This window comes from Sphaerodactylus townsendi, linkage group LG16 (assembly GCF_021028975.2).
Source record: "Sphaerodactylus townsendi isolate TG3544 linkage group LG16, MPM_Stown_v2.3, whole genome shotgun sequence".
Lineage (NCBI taxonomy): Eukaryota > Metazoa > Chordata > Lepidosauria > Squamata > Sphaerodactylidae > Sphaerodactylus > Sphaerodactylus townsendi.
The window spans coordinates 7065453-7082971 of NC_059440.1; the positions used below are offsets into that span (position 1 = coordinate 7065453).

Genomic DNA, 17519 nt, shown 5'->3' on the forward strand with positions numbered 1-17519 from the left:
CTCCACATGTTCATGGACTACAATTCCCATCGTCCCCTGCCAGCATGGCCAATTGGCTGATGGGAATTGTTCCATGAACATCTGGAGTACCATAGGTTTGCCACCACTGTAGTAGGAGGTGGGATCTATGGATATGACCAGCATTTTAACCACGTGCTTAAGTGAAAGATGCGTGTCGGCAACCATGGGGGAAACGAGACCGTTCAGCAGAGACAGGAAACCAACAAACATCACCTCTCTCTTATCTGGTCATGCCGGCAGGGGCTGATGGGAATTGTAGTCCATGAACATCTGGAGCGCCATAGGTTGGCCACCCCTGCCCCATGTTGGAAGCACATTTTTCGCTAAAGGGCTTGAGGAGGGGGGGGGTGTTCTCTTCCACCAAAGAAAAGATGCTGTTCAGGTCAAACAGCCTTTCCCAAATATATATATAGATTTTAATTAACCACTCAAGTCTAAGAATTTGTTTTGAGTTTAGTCAAATTTTCAAGGGCCCTTTTTCAAAATTAAGAGTGGCTGTTTGAAGTTTGCCAACCAAATGCAAGTGGGAACCGAACTCCGGCTCAACGCCCAAAGGGAAATCTCTACCTGTGACCACAACTTGTGCAAACTTCTCTCCCAACGGGGCAAGCAAGCAGCGCCCGTTGTGCAAGAGCAAGCGCAGTTGGGCACGGGAGACGGCTAGCTCGGCTTTTCCCGTTAAACCCTTCCTGATTTTAATCCTCCATACCATACGTTGCTACGGCAACCCCACCAAATACGCACTTGGTAACTTCTGTGCTTCTTCTCCGCCTTGTTCTTCCGAGGAACCCTAACCCTAACGGCATCCTTGTGCAGGCGCGCCACTCTTCACATCCCACCATCTGAAACTGCCCACCAGTTAGACCAAATAGACCAACTGCCAGCTCAGATTGGAGATCGTTCCCCAAGGTCTCACGCAGAGAGGGTTGCTTTGCCCAGCTCTTTTGCCGTGGACTAGCCGGCGGGGGTCTTGCATGCACAAAGCTCTCAGAGCTGCAGAGCCAGGGACCCCTCCCTGAATACAAAACACGGTCTTCTCTAGACTCCAGCAAGTGTCTCTAAGACACAACGGTATCTCCAGGCTGTGCGAGAAAAAGGCAGCGGCTGAACCCAGAACACACAACATCAAACTACAACTGCAACACTGAAACAGGGCAACCTTTTGCATGTTCTACACAGCTACATCTTTAGCTCAAGGGGTAACTCCTGCTTCAAGCTGAAGGCGCTTGAATGTTCGGTCATTGTTGCTATATCAGCTGGGATAAGGAATGTGTCTGTGCCTTGACTTAGCACCGCTTAGGATAAGTTCCTCCACTATTGTACCAAATCCCGCCACAAACTCCGTATTCCTGTTGAATTACTAAGTCCAAGTCACCCTTTCCCTCCTGAAGACTTGCTACTCATAGCGACCGCTTTAGGTAAACGATCCCAGTTCGCTGTGCCAACGCAAAACTAATTCCCCATGCTAATTCAAACGTATGTTTATGTGTTTGTGGGGGCGTGGGAACATACGGCAAACCTCAAATAAGCCACTGTTTTCACCGGAGATTGAAAGACAGGCTGTTCCTATGTACGGTCGAAGGCTTTTACGGCCGGATTCAACTGGTTGTTGTGACTTTTTTGGGCTGGGCCAGTGGCCGCAGTCTGGTAGATCTTGTTTCTAACAGTTAGGATTAGTTTGTTCAGATCCTCTGAAGATGCCAGCCACAGATGCAGGCGAAACGTCAGCAGAGAATGCTGCTAGGACACGGCCATACAGCCCGGAAACCCCACAGCACCCCAGTTAGGAACAAGATCCACCAGACCGTGGCCACTCAGCCCAGAAAACCCACAACAACCAGATTGTTCCTATTTCCCCATCTTACAGTGACTTGCAAAGAAGGGAAAAAATGGGGAGGGGGTGTGTGTGTCAATCCTGTTGGAAGCCACCCCGCTGATCTTCATAGCATTTCCTTGTTTTCAACCTTACCTAATATTGACATGGGAGTCAATCACGCTCGACTAGTTCCATACAAGATCCAGGGAGGGAAGGCAGATCTGGCCAGATCTCAGATCCCAGAACTAAGATCTCAGAAAACTAAGCACAGCTGGTACCAGAACGGAGGGAGACCACAGAGGAAGACACATTGTTGAAGGTGTCCACAGCTGGAATCGACGGGCTGTTGTGGGTGTTGTGCGCTTCGCGGGCACGGTGCGGTAGTTTTCGCTCCTCGTGTTTCCTCCCCCGGCATCTGTGGCCGGCCTCTCCAGAGGCATGCCACAGAGCCATGTGGCACGGGGAGGCGTGTGAACGCAAACACACGTGGACACACTTCTGAAGGTGCCAGCCGTAGAGGCGGGTGACACGTTAGGAGGGGAAACGACCAGACCCCCACAACAGCCTTTGCAGAGGAAAGCCACCCAGACACCTCTGCTTCTTCTCACCTTGCCTTGACAGGCCCTGGCTGGAGTGGCCACGAGTTGGCTGCGACTCGACGGCACTGGACGCCTCCGCAGCCCCCAGCCGGGTTTACTCTCGAGTAAGCACGGGGGTGTGAGGGGGGGGGAGGGAGGGAGAGAGGCTCTCCTAAGCTCCCAGCAGGAGCGGCCCCGCGTCCAAAGGCCAGCCCCCCTCCCCCCCCACACACACACCCCCAGAGCCCCCCTCCCCTCGTTTCCCGCGCGCCCCCGCTGACCTGCCAGGAGCCCGAGGGGAGGTGTCCGAAGCGGCCGAAGGTGTAGCAGTCGTCGTGGCGGCGGCGGAGCGGGGGCTGCGGGCCGCCGTCGTCGCAGTGCCACAGCAAGCCGAAGCTCACCTCGCCCGGCCCGCGCCGCGACCCCCCACCGCCGCCGCCGCGCTCCTTGACGATCCAGGCGGGCGAGAGGAGGCTGAAGCTGCAGGCGGCCACCAGGCCCGACGACAGCAGCACCCACAGGCAGCCCACGCCGCCCACCATCCTGCCCCGCCGCCGCCAGCAGCAGCAGCAGCAGCAGCAGCAGCAGCCACGCGGCCGCCCCGCCACGCGCCACTCAGCCGGCACCAGCAGCAGCAGCAGGAGGAGGAGGAGGAGGAGCCGCCCGCCGCCCCCCAGCACAGCGCCCGCCCCGGGCCATGGGCGCCCACGTGGCCCGCCAGCAGGGCCCGGCCGCCGCGCCCTCAGCGCCACAGCCGCCCCTCGGATGGCCGGAGCAGGTGGCGCCGCCGCCGCCACCCACGCCCCTCCTCCTCCTCCTCCTCCTCCTCCGGCGCGGCCTTCCTCCCTCCCGCCCGCCTCATCGTCACGGGCGCCCCACCCCACGCCGCCCGGCTCGGCTCGGCTCGGCTTCTTGCGCTCCCCCCACTTCCCAGGCCCCGGGTCGCTGGGCGTCGTTCACACGTGCAGGTGGCGCCCCTCCCGCGCAAGTTGGGAGGGAGATCCGCACGCGCTCGCTTTGGGACGCGCCGCGCCAAAGGGGCTCGGCTCGGGCTTGGCGGAGGGACCCGGCGGCGTTGGGGGGCTTTGGCTCCCCGCCGGGCGAGTTTGCACCAGCAGGGAGGTTGGAGGGGGGGGGGGGGGAAGGGCCCGGCGAGACTCCATGGCGCGTCTCTGCATGCGGCGCTTCTTCCTGCCGCCGCGTTCTCGCTCAAGCCGCCGGGTGGAAAGCAGGGGGACGTGCCCCTTCTCCGCGCCGCCAGCCGGGAGTCGCCGTTCTGTGCAGCCTGCTGTCGCCAGGAGGCGAGACCAGAACGCAGACTGATACAGAGATGCAGCAGGCAACCTCACATGTAGCCGCTCGTATTTTTCAGAAGCCGGGCTGTTACTGTAAGCGAGAGGGGTACTCTGTCTCGAAAGCTACCATGCCACATTGTACTGGAGTGCGCCCGGGTGTCAACAACTGCGGCCCTTTCCAGTTATGTTATGCACTTCCAGGGGCCTTCCCAGCATCCCCTGCCAGCATGCCCAGTGCTGGCAGGGGATGCTGGGAACTCTGTAGTCACACTAACATCCCTGGAGGGCCTAAGTTTGACACATTCCTATGCCATAGAGCAGTGGTGGCGAACCTTTGGCACTCCAGATGTTATGGACTACAATTCCCATCAGCCCCCGCCAGCATGGCCAATTGGCCATGCTGGCAGGGGCTGATGGGAATTGTAGTCCATAACATCTGGAGTGCCAAAGGTTCGCCACCACGGCCATAGAGTATCCGACCAATGTCTGAGAGGTGAAGAGAAGAGTTTGGATTTCTACCCTGCTTTTCTCAACGATAAGGAGTCCGCAAAGTCGCTTTCAAACTCCTCCCCTTCCTCTCCCGGCATCTTGTGGGGTAGATGGGACTGAGAGAGTTCTGAGAGAACTGTGACTGGCCCAAGGTCACCCCAGCAGGTTTCATGTGCAGGAGTGAGGAAACAAACCCAGTTCTTCAGATTAGAGTCCCCTGCTCATGTAGACGAACAGGGAATCAAACTTAATTTTATTTATTTATTTATTTTATTACTGGGTTTTGTATACCGCCCTACCCCCGTAGGGCTCTGGGTGGCCGACCACATAAATTTACAACATATACAGCTAAAAACCCATTAAATTAAAACACAGCGGTTGATATAATAAAACAACGTCAGCAATAAAACCCTCATTAAAACCCTCCCAAAGTGGGGGGAAAGGAAAAATGGGCCCCGTAGATGGTAAAGGGACCCCGAGCACAGGAGAATAAAGGGTTATTTTCTAGATAACAGCCCACCATTCAAGTTGAGGAGTGGGAAATCAAACCCTGCTCTCCAAATTAAGAGTCCACTGCTCTTAACTATAACACCACGCTGGCACGACGTGGGTTCGAATCCCTGTTTGTGCCTTGGAAGCTTGCTGGGTGACCTTCGGCCAGTCATTCACTCTCAGCCTAACCTCCTTCATGGGGATAACATGGAAGAGAAGAGAATTGTGTGCGTCACCTTGGGCCCCATTTAGGAGGAAAGATGGAGAATAAAAGAAGCAAATAAAAAATAGACAAGGACAGAAGAGCGTGATTTATGGCGCCGGAAACGGCACTGTATCTTAAATTTGTATTGTGTACTGAGTCATTTGTTTTATATTTGTATTGTATACTGAAAAGTTGTAAGCTGCTGTGAGCCCATCTTGATGGGAAGGGCGGCCTATAAATTCAATAAATAACAATAATAGCGAAGGCTGCATCCCTTGCCTGCATCTTATCTTCATCAATCCACTACGCACAAAGCTTAACTGCCTCTGAACATGGAGGTTCCACTTAGCCCTTATGGCTGTCGGCCAACCTCTGCTCCTCCATGAATCTGTCTAATCTCTTTTGAAAGCTCCCTAAACCATCAGAATAGCTTTTTGAGCCAGCATTTCATCCCCCAGGTTCTAACTTTTAGGCAGATTCCGCATGGGCCAAAAACAGCAGTGTGAAAATGGTGTAAAATGGTTTAAAACAGTGTAAAAGAGTTTACACCGTTTTCACATCACTGTTTTTGGCCCATGTGGAATCCGCCTTAGAGAGAAATAACAGATACCAAAACATCAAAATGATCCATCTTTCCACACCATTCATGCTTTTTAAAAAAACCTCCTGTACCATACCAGCCAATTTCTTTCTTCCCCATGTCACTCAGAGACAGAGTATGGAAATGGTTGTTGGACACTACACACTGGACACAGTGTGTAACAGACTTCCCTCTGTGATACACCTCTGAAGATGCCAGCCACAGATGCAGGTGAAACGTTAGGAACAAGATCCACCAGACCACGGCCACACAGCCCGGAAAACCCACAACAACCACTTGAATCTGGCCACGAAGGCCTTCGACAATACAGAGTATGGAAAAATAATGGTGAAACTTTAGTCCAAGCCCGCTAGTCATTGCTGAGGGTTGATTTTGTGCTTTTTACAAGTCCAGGAATTTCATAGGGAACATTTACATCACTTCATCTGTGTTCCAGGGAAAGCCAGGGAATGTGAAAATCCCCAAATGGGTGGTTTGGGCTGTGGGTGGTGGGTTTTGGTTTTGTGTATGTATGTTTCGCTATTTTTGGTACCTGTACTAGATGTTTCTCCATCATCCCATTAGGGTGTTCATGGAAGGTGACAGCTCACTTATTCCAACTTAGAATACGAACAAGACCAAGGCAAAACAGCATGATTTATGGCTGTATTTTATATTTGTAAACCACACATGTTTGTATTTTAGATACACTGTCTACATCTCTACGATTCAGGCTGGTGTTAAAGGAACAGCATGGCCAGAAAAAGAAATGCCATGCCCCCAGGACCTAAGTATACATGTGGAAGAAAACCCTATTTCACTTAGTAAAGGAGCAGCAGTGGTGTAGTGTCTAAGAGCAGTGGCTAAGAGCAGGTGCACTGATCTAGAGGAACTGGGTTTGATTCCCCGCTCTGCCGCTTGAGTTGTGGAGGCTTATCTGAGGAATTCAGATTAGCCTGTACACTCCCACACACGCCAGCTGGGTGATCTTGGGCTAGTCACAGCTTTTCGGAGCGCTCTCAGCCCCACCCACCTCACAGGGTGTTTGTTGTGAGGGGGGAAGGGCAAGGAGATTGTAAGCCCCCTTGAGTCTCCTGCAGGAGAGAAAGGGGGGATATAAATCCAAACTCTTCTTCTTCTTCTTCTAAATCACTTCCTGGACTGATAAGGCCCACCCGCAATACAGTACTATCAACCACATCTTTGCATAACAAGTTCCACCCTGGGACATGGACAATATATACCCCAAACATTTCCTTCTCTCTGGACTCAGTGTGTAACAGACTTCCCTCTGTGATACACCTCTGAAGATGCCAGCCACAGATGCAGGCGAAACGTTAGGAACAAGATCCACCAGACCACGGCCACACACAGCCCAAAAAACCCACCAGAACCAGTTGAATCCGGCCGTGAAAGCCTTCGACAAAACAGAGAGGAGATTCTGGCCTTCATATCCTGTTTGGAGCCCTTCTAGATGCCTCCAGCTGGCCACTGTGGGCAAGAAAATGCTAGACTTTGCAGGAACTTTTCTTATAGAAGCCTGATCCAAGTTGCGAATGACAGCACCGAAGCAACTCAGAAAACAAGTGACTTAGCACCCCCTGGCGTTTTAATGTTTTAAGTACATTATCCCCCAAAATGTTCGAACACTGTATACATCTACTGGACTAATATTAAACCTCTCAAAGTGGATCTTCAGTTTGGCGAACAAAAGGAACGCCCCGTTGTCTTCTGCTCCGACTAGTGCTAGACACGTACATGAATAACTAGATATTATAAAAGAGCATGTGGCTTTTGCCTCTTGGTCCCAGTATGTTTTCATTGCAAGCTGTTTTTTTTTCTGCTGAGCATTACCTAGTCTAGACAAGATGCAGTGGTGGCGAACCTATGGCACTCCAGATGTTCATGGACTACAATTCCCATCAGCCCCTGCCAGCATGGCCAATTGGACATCTGGAGTGCCATAGGTTCGCATAAGCATAAGCATTTATTGTCATTGTGCACGCACAACGAAATTTACAGCAGCATTCCTCAATGCACACAATTTCAGACTCATACCCCATCCTCACTTTCCCCTTCTCCACCCATCCCTACACAGCCCCAAACGCATCAACACGAAGCCGCGGAGTTCAGCATAGCCCCAGCTCTAGAGTAGAAGCTGTCTCTAAGCCTCTTTGTCCTAGTTTTGATAGACCTGTATTGTCTGCCGGATGGTAACAGTTCAAAAAGAGAGTGTGCTGGATGAGACGGGTCTCTCAGAATATTTTGGGCTTTCTTTAGGCTTCGGGAATTATAGTTCTTCGCCACCACTGCTATAGAGCAAGGGTCTCCAATGGGGTGCCTGTGAGTGTTAGTGCACCTGCCAGCACATTTTCTGGTGCCTATATTTTTAGGAAATGGGTGGGACCAGGTATGGCTTTTGCCCAGCAAGGCAGAGATCTGATTGGCTGTGCAGTTAAGTTAATTTTAATTTTAAAGCCACCAGAGTGTTTCTGTTCGTTGCAGCAGTGGGGGGAGGGGGGAGGTGGACGTGGGTGACCTTCCCCACTTGCCCCACAACAACTCTCTTCCTTCCCCTTCCAGTCTCTTTCCCGCTTTCTCTTCCTTCCCCCTTTCTCTCCCTTCCCCCTCTTTCTGCTCCTCCGCCCTTTCTCTCTGGCTGGAGGCAGTCATGGGATCCAAAAATTTTAGTAACAGGTTCCCATGGTGGTGGGTTCAAACTCTGAAGATGCCAGCCACAGATGCAGGCGAAACGTCAGGAGAGAATGCTGCTAGAACACGGCCATACAGCCCGGAAACTACACAGCACCCCAGTGATTCCGGCCGTGAAAGCCTTCGACATTACAAGAGAAAACTGTCTGACACTGCTCCGTTTGCCCTGAGGATGCCGTTGTAGATTTCTCCCTTACCTTTTTAAATGCATCACACAGCAAACAGGGGTCAAACCTAGCTTTAAGAAGTTGGCTGATGGCCGTCAAGCATGCCTGAGTTCTCTGTATCATCGGAATACGTATCGTAAATATAGAAAGCTACTATGAGCATGGCGCAGTGGTTAAGATCAGTGGACACTAACCTGGAGATCTGGGTGGTGGGTTCTTAGGTGGTGAACTGGATTTGTTTTCCCACTCCTACACATGAAGCCTGCTTAGTGACCGTGGGCCAGTCACAGTTCTCTCAGAACTCTCTCGGCCCCACCTGTCTCACAAGGTGTCTGTTGTGGGGAGAAAAAGGGAAAGGAGCTTGTAAGCCACCTTGAGTCTCCTTAGAGGAGAGAAGGTGGGGTGTAAATCCCAACTCTTCTTCTTCACATCCTCCCACAGCCTCCTTCCTGACAGGCCTTGGGCCAGTCACAGTTCTCTCAGAACTCTCTCGGCCCCACCTGTCTCACAAGGTGTCTGTTGTTAGAGGGAGAAAAAAAAAGGAGAAAGGAGCTTATGAAGCCACCTTAGGTCAGTCCTTAGAGGAGAAGAAGGGATATAAATCCAAACTCTTCTTGCAGCTACATCCTCCCACAGCCTCCTTCCTGACAGGCCTGGGCCAAGGTCACAGTTCTCTCAGAACCTCTCATTTACACCTGTCTCACAAGGTGTCTCTGTTGTGTAGGGGAGAAAAAAAGGGAAAGAGACTTGTAAGCCACCTTGAGTCTCTTTAGATGAGAGAGGTGGGGTGTAAATCCCAACTCTTCTTCTTCACATCCTCCCACAGCCTCCTTCCTGACAGGGCCTTTGGAGGCCAGAGTCAAGCAGGGTTCTCCCTTCAGAGACTCTCTCGGCCCCACACCTGTCTCACAAGGTGTCTGTTGTGGGGGAGAAAAGGGAAAGGAGCTTCTGTGGGGAGCCACCTTGAGTCTCCTTAGAGGAGAGAAGGCGGGATATAAATCCAAACTCTTCTTCTTCACATCCTCCCACAGCCTCCTTCCTGACAGGCCTTGGGCCAGTCACAGTTCTCTCAGAACTCTCTCGGCCCCACCTGTCTCACAAGGTGTCTGTTGTGGGGAGAAAAAGGGAAAGGAGCTTGTAAGCCACCTTGAGTCTCCTTAGAGGAGAGAAGGTGGGGTGTAAATCCCAACTCTTCTTCTTCACATCCTCCCACAGCCTCCTTCCTGACAGGCCTTGGGCCAGTCACAGTTCTCTCAGAACTCTCTCGGCCCCACCTGTCTCACAAGGTGTCTGTTGTGGGGAGAAGAAGGGAAAGGAGCTTGTAAGCCACCTTGAGTCTCCTTAGAGGAGAGAAGGCGGGATATAAATCCAAACTCTTCTTCTTCACATCTTCCCAGGGCCTCCTTCCTGGCGGAGACCTTCCTTCTAAGTGCCCTTTTGACCACAGCCCAGCCCATCTTTTCTCAGTGGCAGCTCCCGTATTACAGAAAGCTCTTTCCAAAGAGGCACAGAGTGGTACTACACTTTCCCACCTTCTACAGCAGTGGTGGCAAACCTTTTCGAGACTGAGTGCCCAAATTGCAACCCAAAAGCCACTTATTTATCACAAAGTGCCAACACGGCAATTTAACCTGAATACTGAGGTTTTAGTTTAGAAAAAACGGTTGGCTTGGAGGCATGCATTACTCGGGAGTAAGCTTGATGGTAGTCGGTGACTTTGCTTTGAAGCAACCGTGCAAGTCTTCCAACGGGTGAATCACGACCCTAGGAGGGTTTGCTCTGAAGCAAGCCCCATTGCCAGCAACCAAGCTTACTCCCAGGTAAAGGATTGCGCTTTAGTTTTTTGCATGAAAATCAGTGGGGTTTAACAGCGCTTAACAGGGTTACCTACACTGCTTCCCCAAAACTAGGTCTTAGGTTTAATGCTTATAATCAAGCCCAGCGGCCCAGGCCAGCCAGATGTGGGGGGGGGGGGCGGACTCTGTTTGCGCATGCCCACAGAGAGGGCTCTGAGTGCCACCTCTGGCACCCGTGCCATAGGTTCGCCACCACTGTTCTACAGGGTTTATGTTGAGGCTGTTCTTTTGAGATGGGCCTTTCACGTTTAGAAAGTAGTCCTAATAAGGTCAACTCAGAATCGTACTCAGTTCTATTCAGTGGCGCTTACTTCCAGGAAAGCATTTTTAGGATTGCACTGCAGAGATCGTCACGAGGATATTATTCTGAGGGAAAGTTGCACTGACATTATTTTCTCGTCTTTTATATTTAATCCTGTCTCCTGGAAGTCAGTATTTATTTATTTTTTGACAGGGGGAGGCAATAAACATCCATAAAGACCTGTGGTCATTGCGGAAGGTGGCTTAGAAAGACTTACATGAACGAACAAATAAATAAATGTGTGCTTATGTGTTAAGAGAGCCAGCAAGGTGTAGTGGTTAAGAGCAGGTGGATTATAATCTGGAGAACTGGGTTTGATTCCCCACTCCTCCACCTGAGTGGCAGAGGCTTATCTGGTGAACCAGACGTATTTCCTACATTCCTGCTGGGTGACCTAGGGCTAGTCACAGTTCTTCAGAACTCTCTCAGCCCCACCTACCTCACAAGGTGTCTGTTGTGGGGAAAGGAGCTTGTAAGTGTTACCGCGCTGCTCAGGTAACTTTTACAGGCTCCAAGGTACCCAGCTCTCGGCAGCGCCCAGGAACCCAAGCAAGACCCGACACGACGAGTATAATAAAAGGAAGGTTTATTGAGATGCTGGCCTAAGTGTCAGCACCTCGGTTCCACAAGGACACTGCGCTGCCTAGCAGCCTTACAACATCTTAAATGCACTTCCTCCCGTCGGGAGCCCGGTGTAAGGAATTCCATAGAAGCAGAAATAGAAGGCTTTTGGGTGTAAAAGACCGTTTATTCAGACATCCTAGAAAGCTCACGTACACGCCGTGGCAGGAATAACATTTCCCGCCAGAAGCACAGGTTATAACTCTGTCCATCCCATCCCCCTCCCGGCTTCCCATGGGAACGTAGGTCTCATCTCCCTCGCAGAGATAAGGTCTCCTGGCCAAGCAGAAGCTGGCCTCCATCGCCCAGGTTGTAGGAATGTAAGTCAAGGCCAGGGCGGCTGACCCGGCCATCAACACCACTGGAATCCTCCTTTACCCACTCTGCCTCCCCTTAAAAAAGACTTTATCCTCCCCAGGTTTGTATGGAAAGGTGCTGACATGGAAAGCAAAGAAATAAAGAGTGGGCAGGGGCGGCCAATATTTACAGAATAAACCCATTGATTATACCCAGAGGAATACCCCACCCAAGAGACTAAACATTGTAAGCGCTATGCGATTAAAGTTTAGAGTCCAGGGATGATAAGCGTCAATTTCAGAATGTTTGTGCAGCCATCAATAATAGTCGGGTGGGGGTCTCCCGGTCGGAATTCGCTAGAGTATCGGAAACGGGAGCCTCCTTGAGTAAACGCTGGAGATGGAAGATGGGATGGATATTACTAAGAGAGAAGTAGGCAAGTTCCAATCGGGCAGTGACATCATCGATAATCACTTTAGTAATCTGGAAAAAAGGTCCCACCTGAATCTTTGGCCTAGTTTTGAAAATTTATGCACGCCTCTGAGGATTTTGGTAGACAAATACACCCAGGCTTCCACACGCAGAGGGGAATCCAGCCAGTGTTTATCCGCTTGAAGTTTTGGGAGTCTTTAGCCCGCTGTAAGGCAGTCTGGACCATTTTCCACCCCTCGGCCAGAGGATGAAATCCACTGCTGAAACTCCGGAGGGATCCCACGCGGCCCCGTCAGGAATAGCTGCTGGCAACGGAGGGAAGGAGCCACCAGACACACATTTCGAAGGGGGGGTCTTTTGTACCGCTGTGAACCGACATTATTAGTAGGCTTATTCTGCCAGCAACGGAATTAGCTCGCACTCAAATTGTCTTGGTGGTAGTTGGTGACAATCAACGTGAAATACTGCTCTAAAGGGTTCTGTTCGCTCTCTCTGACTCCCCGCCACTTTGAACGGGTGAGGGAAAGAGCAGTAATCGCTTGGGCGGCCCCTCAACTCAAAACCTAGGGAAAAGTTTGTCAGAACTTTGAAAGTGAATTGGGGTTCAAGGGTCGGAGACCACCTTAACGGGGGCGGAGTGTAGAAGCCGAGCAAGCCATGCTGAATGAACAGACGCTGGGCTAACTTAGGAGCTGAGGGGATGTAACAGAGCTTACATGGGATGAAATGGGCTTTGCATTTAGGAAAATAAGTCCACCCACCACCATTGAAGACCAAGGGTTGCCATGACTTTCTGGCTTAAATCTGTAATAAAATCCATGAGGAGACTGAAACTTCCAGGGCTAGGGAGGCCACCGGGAGAGGTTTCCAACAAGGACCAGCTGGGGCTTTTCCTGGGAACTTGCTTCTTGGCTGCCTAGGCACAAAGGCAGAGCAACTTCCTTTAATATACCGCCCCTTACCGTCCTTACATCGCTACTACCACCAAAATTGACGGCGGGCTAAATGTAGAGTTTTGAGGAAGCCAAAATGTCCAGCTGAGCTGGCATCATGAGCCCAGAGCCTCGAGGAGACCTGCTTTCACGGAGGGGGGAGAGGCATCGCATAACAATCCCTCCGCCGCCAAACAATTAATTCCTCCAAAGCGCAATTGGGAGTCACCTTCCTCCTCACTGGCGGTTCAAGGCGAGCCCCGCCTCCCTCGAAGTCCCCGATGAGGGAAAGTGAGAGACCGAGAGCTAGAGGAATGGGCAGGAGAAGGAGGAGTGGACGCCTGAGATCGGGTGACAATAGCCAGCCCCAATTGGGAGGGGAGAAGAACATAGTGCTGGAATGTCCCGTAAGGCAGCTCCACCCCCCTCTCCCGTTGGTAGGCGCTGGTGAGCCGCATCAGCTAAGTTTATTGGTTTTTTCCAGGGAAAAAAATGGACCGTGGAAAAGAGAAACGAGAAAAGAAATCGGGCCCAACCTGAGGTTGCTTCAAGAGACTTTTATCTTGAGGGGAGGGTGGAGAGGGCTGCCAAAGTTCTTGGTGGATCCCACCAAAGCTTGAAAGGGGTGTTTAGCCCCTTCCAGCCAGTGGCGCCAAGTGGAGAGTGCTTCCACTTTGATGGGTCGCAGTCTCTTTTATCCTTACAGTCCAGTTGAGCTTCAGCACCGGAGTAGCTTTGATAAATAAGCAATAATGAACCAGCCCTATCATCTTTATTTCTCCTGCAACAAGGGTTGCCCTAAAGCGCTTTGTCCGGAGGCATCCAATGGGAACCCTGAACAAACGCGGGAGATCTGGGTCAGGGTGTTTCTGTGAATGTGGCCCTGCAGTAAAGCAGATTTCAAAAGTTGAAAGTGCTGTTTAATATCCTTTAGACCAGGAAAGGGGGCCCCCGGGCTTGGTAGTCAGTGGATCTTTACCCCACTTAAAAGCGTAAGAGGTCCGTGAGAATTGGGAGAGTCAGTTCCAGCTTAATTGGGGTATAAAGCCTTCGATAGAAATTTAGCAAAACCTAGAAAAGATTGGAGCTCCTTTCAGCTGGTAAGGGCTTGCCATTGGAGGACTGCATCAATCTTAGCAGGATCCATTTTTAGCCCCTCGGCTTAGATCCGCAACCCAAATAGTCAATGGAGTAAAGCCTGGTGGAAACAGCATTTCGAAAGTTTGGCAAAGAGGGAGTTGCTGAGCAAACGCTTCAATAATTCCTAACCAATGCTCTCGCGTTCCCTCCATGGTTTGCGAATAAATTAAAAACGGCCATCTAAATACACCAATTACCCTTGTACAATAAATCATGGAGAACTTCATTGATAAGGGCCATAAAAGCTCTGGGGGCCCCACTTTAACCCGAATGGCATTATTAAGTATTCAAATCCGTCCAAATTTTGTGTTAAATGCAGTCAAGTGTTCATAGCCTTCCGCACTTCTGACCCTGTAGTAAGTTTCTCTCAAGTCCAACTTAGTAAAGATGCGCCCCTTGCCCAATGCGCCTAAAAGGTGGTCCTTGATTAATGGTAAAGGGTATTTATTGGACAGGGAGACTGCATTGAGTCCTCGGTAATCTGTGCAGAGTCGCAAAGACTCCATCTTTCTTTTTTACAAACACAATACAGGAGCAGCATGTGTGTGTTTGGTAGTTCACCGTATGAACCCACGAGCAAGGTTCTTGTCTAAGAAGGCACCAAGTTCCTTCTCCCCATTGGGACTCATATGGTAGATTCTCCCTTTGGGCAGTTGCTCCCCTGGCTGTATTACGAGATTTTGCAGTCAGTGTCTCTAAGGGTGCGGTAAACTGATCGCATTCTTGCTCCTGGAAATACTCTGGCTAAATCTTTGTAAGCCGGGTGGAATGCCGGTAGAATCGGGAGCAATTAGAGCGTGCAATCATTGATGAAGCCGGGGGGGGGGGTGTCAGGCGTTGCCGAAGTTTTCCCCCCAATTCATGTGTTCACCGCAGGGAGGGTCAGTGAATTCCAAGTAAGATCCTTTCTTTCCAAAATGAATTTTGGTTCATGCAACAACAACCATGGCATGCCCAGAACTATGGAGTGTTTGGCCATTACCACGGTGAATAAAACTAATCCATTCTCCCAATGGTCGGCGCAGCTTGAGGAGAACCGGCTATGCGTTTTGAACTGGGCCGGTCCTTTTCGCTTCCCGAGAGGACTGCCGGCCCATTTGGGTGTGGAATGGTATGGGCTTAGCTTAGGGGGATTTGGTCTAGACCTAGTTCCTCCGCCACCTGGGGCCGTGATTAAGCAAATGGGAGCAACTCCAGAATCTGCAAGGGCCGAGGCTACAATACCTAGCATGCTTAGCGGGCTGGGCTAGAAACGCTTTGGATTGTAATGGGAGAGCTGGCCTCTCACTCACCGCGTCTGGAGCTCCAGAACAACCCATATCCATGGGGGCTGAAGAAAGGCAAACAGCTGCTTCCCTCTCCTCTGGGTCACCTTCGGTAACTGCCTTTAGACGATCCTGTTCGTTGGGGGGCGTCCGGATTTGCGTGGTGGCTTCGTTGTATTGGGGTGCGCTACCGGAGCGCCGTTGGCTTCTGTTTTTTCGGGCAGTTGGCGGCTAGATGACCTGGTCCTCCGTATGAAAAGACATTGAATCCCAGTCGGCGACGGCGCTCGGAGGTGGTCTCGGGTAGGGGCGGCTGGGTTTGGCTTGGGTGGTTGCAGCGGGTGGTCGAGGTGGGCGGGTTTTAAGCGCATGCTCCCCCGGCACGAAGCGCACTCTAAACGAGACGCCACCTGGGATCCCAATTCGGGATCCAATCAGCAATAGTGCTGGGGATCCGAATTAAAAACACCGCTTCAATGCAGCTTCGTCAGTCGGCTGTGCGCATCCGGAGAAGTATTCGCATTCTCATGCGCTCAGGCCACTCAGGAGGGAGTCGCAGCAGCCGGGCCAGACGTAAATTCACGGGCAAATTTCTGCAAACGAAGCCGGTTGCCTTAAGTTGAATAGGATTTGATGGTGCTGATCGCTTCATTTCGTGCACCCGGATCTTTGGAAGCGCAGCCCTTAAGGCTTCTGGGAGGAACGCTGGGCAATCGTGCGCGGCATCTTCATCTTGCAGGTTCAAAAGAGTCACAAACCAGTCGGTTGCCGCTCTATCCAGGGACTGGAGCCGAAGGTCCCGTATTTTTCAAGGCTCAGACCGGTATAACCGCTATAAATCCCTCCATGTGGGTATCGAAGCTGCAGGATGAAGTAGGGAAGTTTGGAAGCGGTCCCATCGAAACGTGGGCAGGTATTGGAGGTCTGTAAGCCCCTCTCCACGGCTCTTGGCTACCTCGCAGGGCGCGGCCGGTTGCGCGAGTTGCGCTGGCTGAGGCAGCGGCGCAGGGGGGGCCGGAATCAGTGGAGGTGGGAGGTACTAACGCCGGGTGATACCGGGCTTGGCGCTCTGGTGGGAGCCGGTCCTTGGAAGGTGGCAGGGACTCCAGCAGCGCCGCCCCTCTGGCGCCGGCTGTACCAGTGACAGCTGCAGACTCCAACTTGGGTTGTCCTGTTCTGCTGCTTCTTCAGTTCCTCTCCTCCCAAGGCAGCCAGCTCTCTCTCCTTGCGCAGTCAAAGCAACCTCGGTGCGCATGCAAAGCTGCTTTCTCACGCTCCAATTTGGCCAGTTCGCCCCGCTGGAACAGCTGTGTTAGTTCATAATTTTATGCGTACGTTAGCGTCTGAACGCTTTCGCTGCTGACGCTGTAAGTCCAGTTTGGAGTGTTCCAGGACTTTATCATGGACTGATAGATTCTTGGCGCATATTGCCGCTGCAGCCGGGCCTTGGCACGGGTCCAATTCGGAAGTTGGATTTCTTTGCGCTGCTGTTCCCGGCCTCTTTGCAGGTTTTCACGCCTTTTGCTGCAGCTTCGCTCCTGCCTTCCTTCCCATAGCTGGCGCTCACGGGCCCATGCTTCTTGGGCATCTCGCAGTCGGCCCACTTCCTCATCCCAGCTCTCTTTCGATGGGAGAGGGAATAGATCCCGATGGGGAGTGCAGGCTTTCTCCGGACTCCTCTTCATCTGAACTGCAGGACGTCAGTGCTGCCCACCGGGTGGCTCCGCACGTGGGCATCTCAGCGGTGCAGCCGCTGGTCCGGGATCTGGGGGGTTCCGGGATCGGAAGAGACGGTAATGGGATACCCCCCTCCCAATCCCCGCCTCGTATAGGTCCCAGTTCTCAACGGGTGGTCTTTGGACGGGCCCCAGTGCTATGCCACGGTGGGATCTTTGGGAGCATCACTCTCAAAATATTTGAAGTCCAGGAATCGCTCAATGGACTCCTGTAAGTTGCCGCATGAAAGGTGGTCAAGCCTGGCTCTCCCTCCGCAGGACAGGTTGCATCTGAGGTTTGTAATCCATGTACTTAAAAACGGGTAGATATCCGGATCCACAGGCGCTCGGGACCCATAGACAGCGCCCCAAATCGCACTCATGTAAGTCCCTATGGTCGCTCTTCTCGCCCCTCGCTCCAACGGGAGTAAGGGAAGACTCGCGGCTCGGATACGAGGGTGGGATCGGGAAAGAGTCACCAGCGAGACCCGCTTCTCCCGCCGGGTTCCTCCAAATCCAGAAGGGAGAGCTCGGAGCCCCTCTTTGGGGGCTACCGAACCTTCCACAGGAATATTCAACCTCTCCATGCCGAGACACCAGAGGTC

At 52.1% G+C, this 17519-nt stretch overlaps 1 protein-coding gene across 1 annotated transcript in view; it reads right to left on the reverse strand.

Annotated features, from left to right (window-relative positions):
- Window positions 1-3024, reverse strand: part of LHFPL7 (LHFPL tetraspan subfamily member 7) — a 110011-nt gene extending 106987 nt beyond the window's left edge. The window contains exon 1 of the mRNA XM_048519238.1: window positions 2697-3024. Within this exon, the coding sequence (XP_048375195.1) occupies window positions 2697-2957 (261 nt within the window). The 5' untranslated portion in view covers window positions 2958-3024. The remainder of the gene's footprint in view (window positions 1-2696) is intronic.
- Between the last annotated feature and the right edge of the window lie 14495 nt (window positions 3025-17519).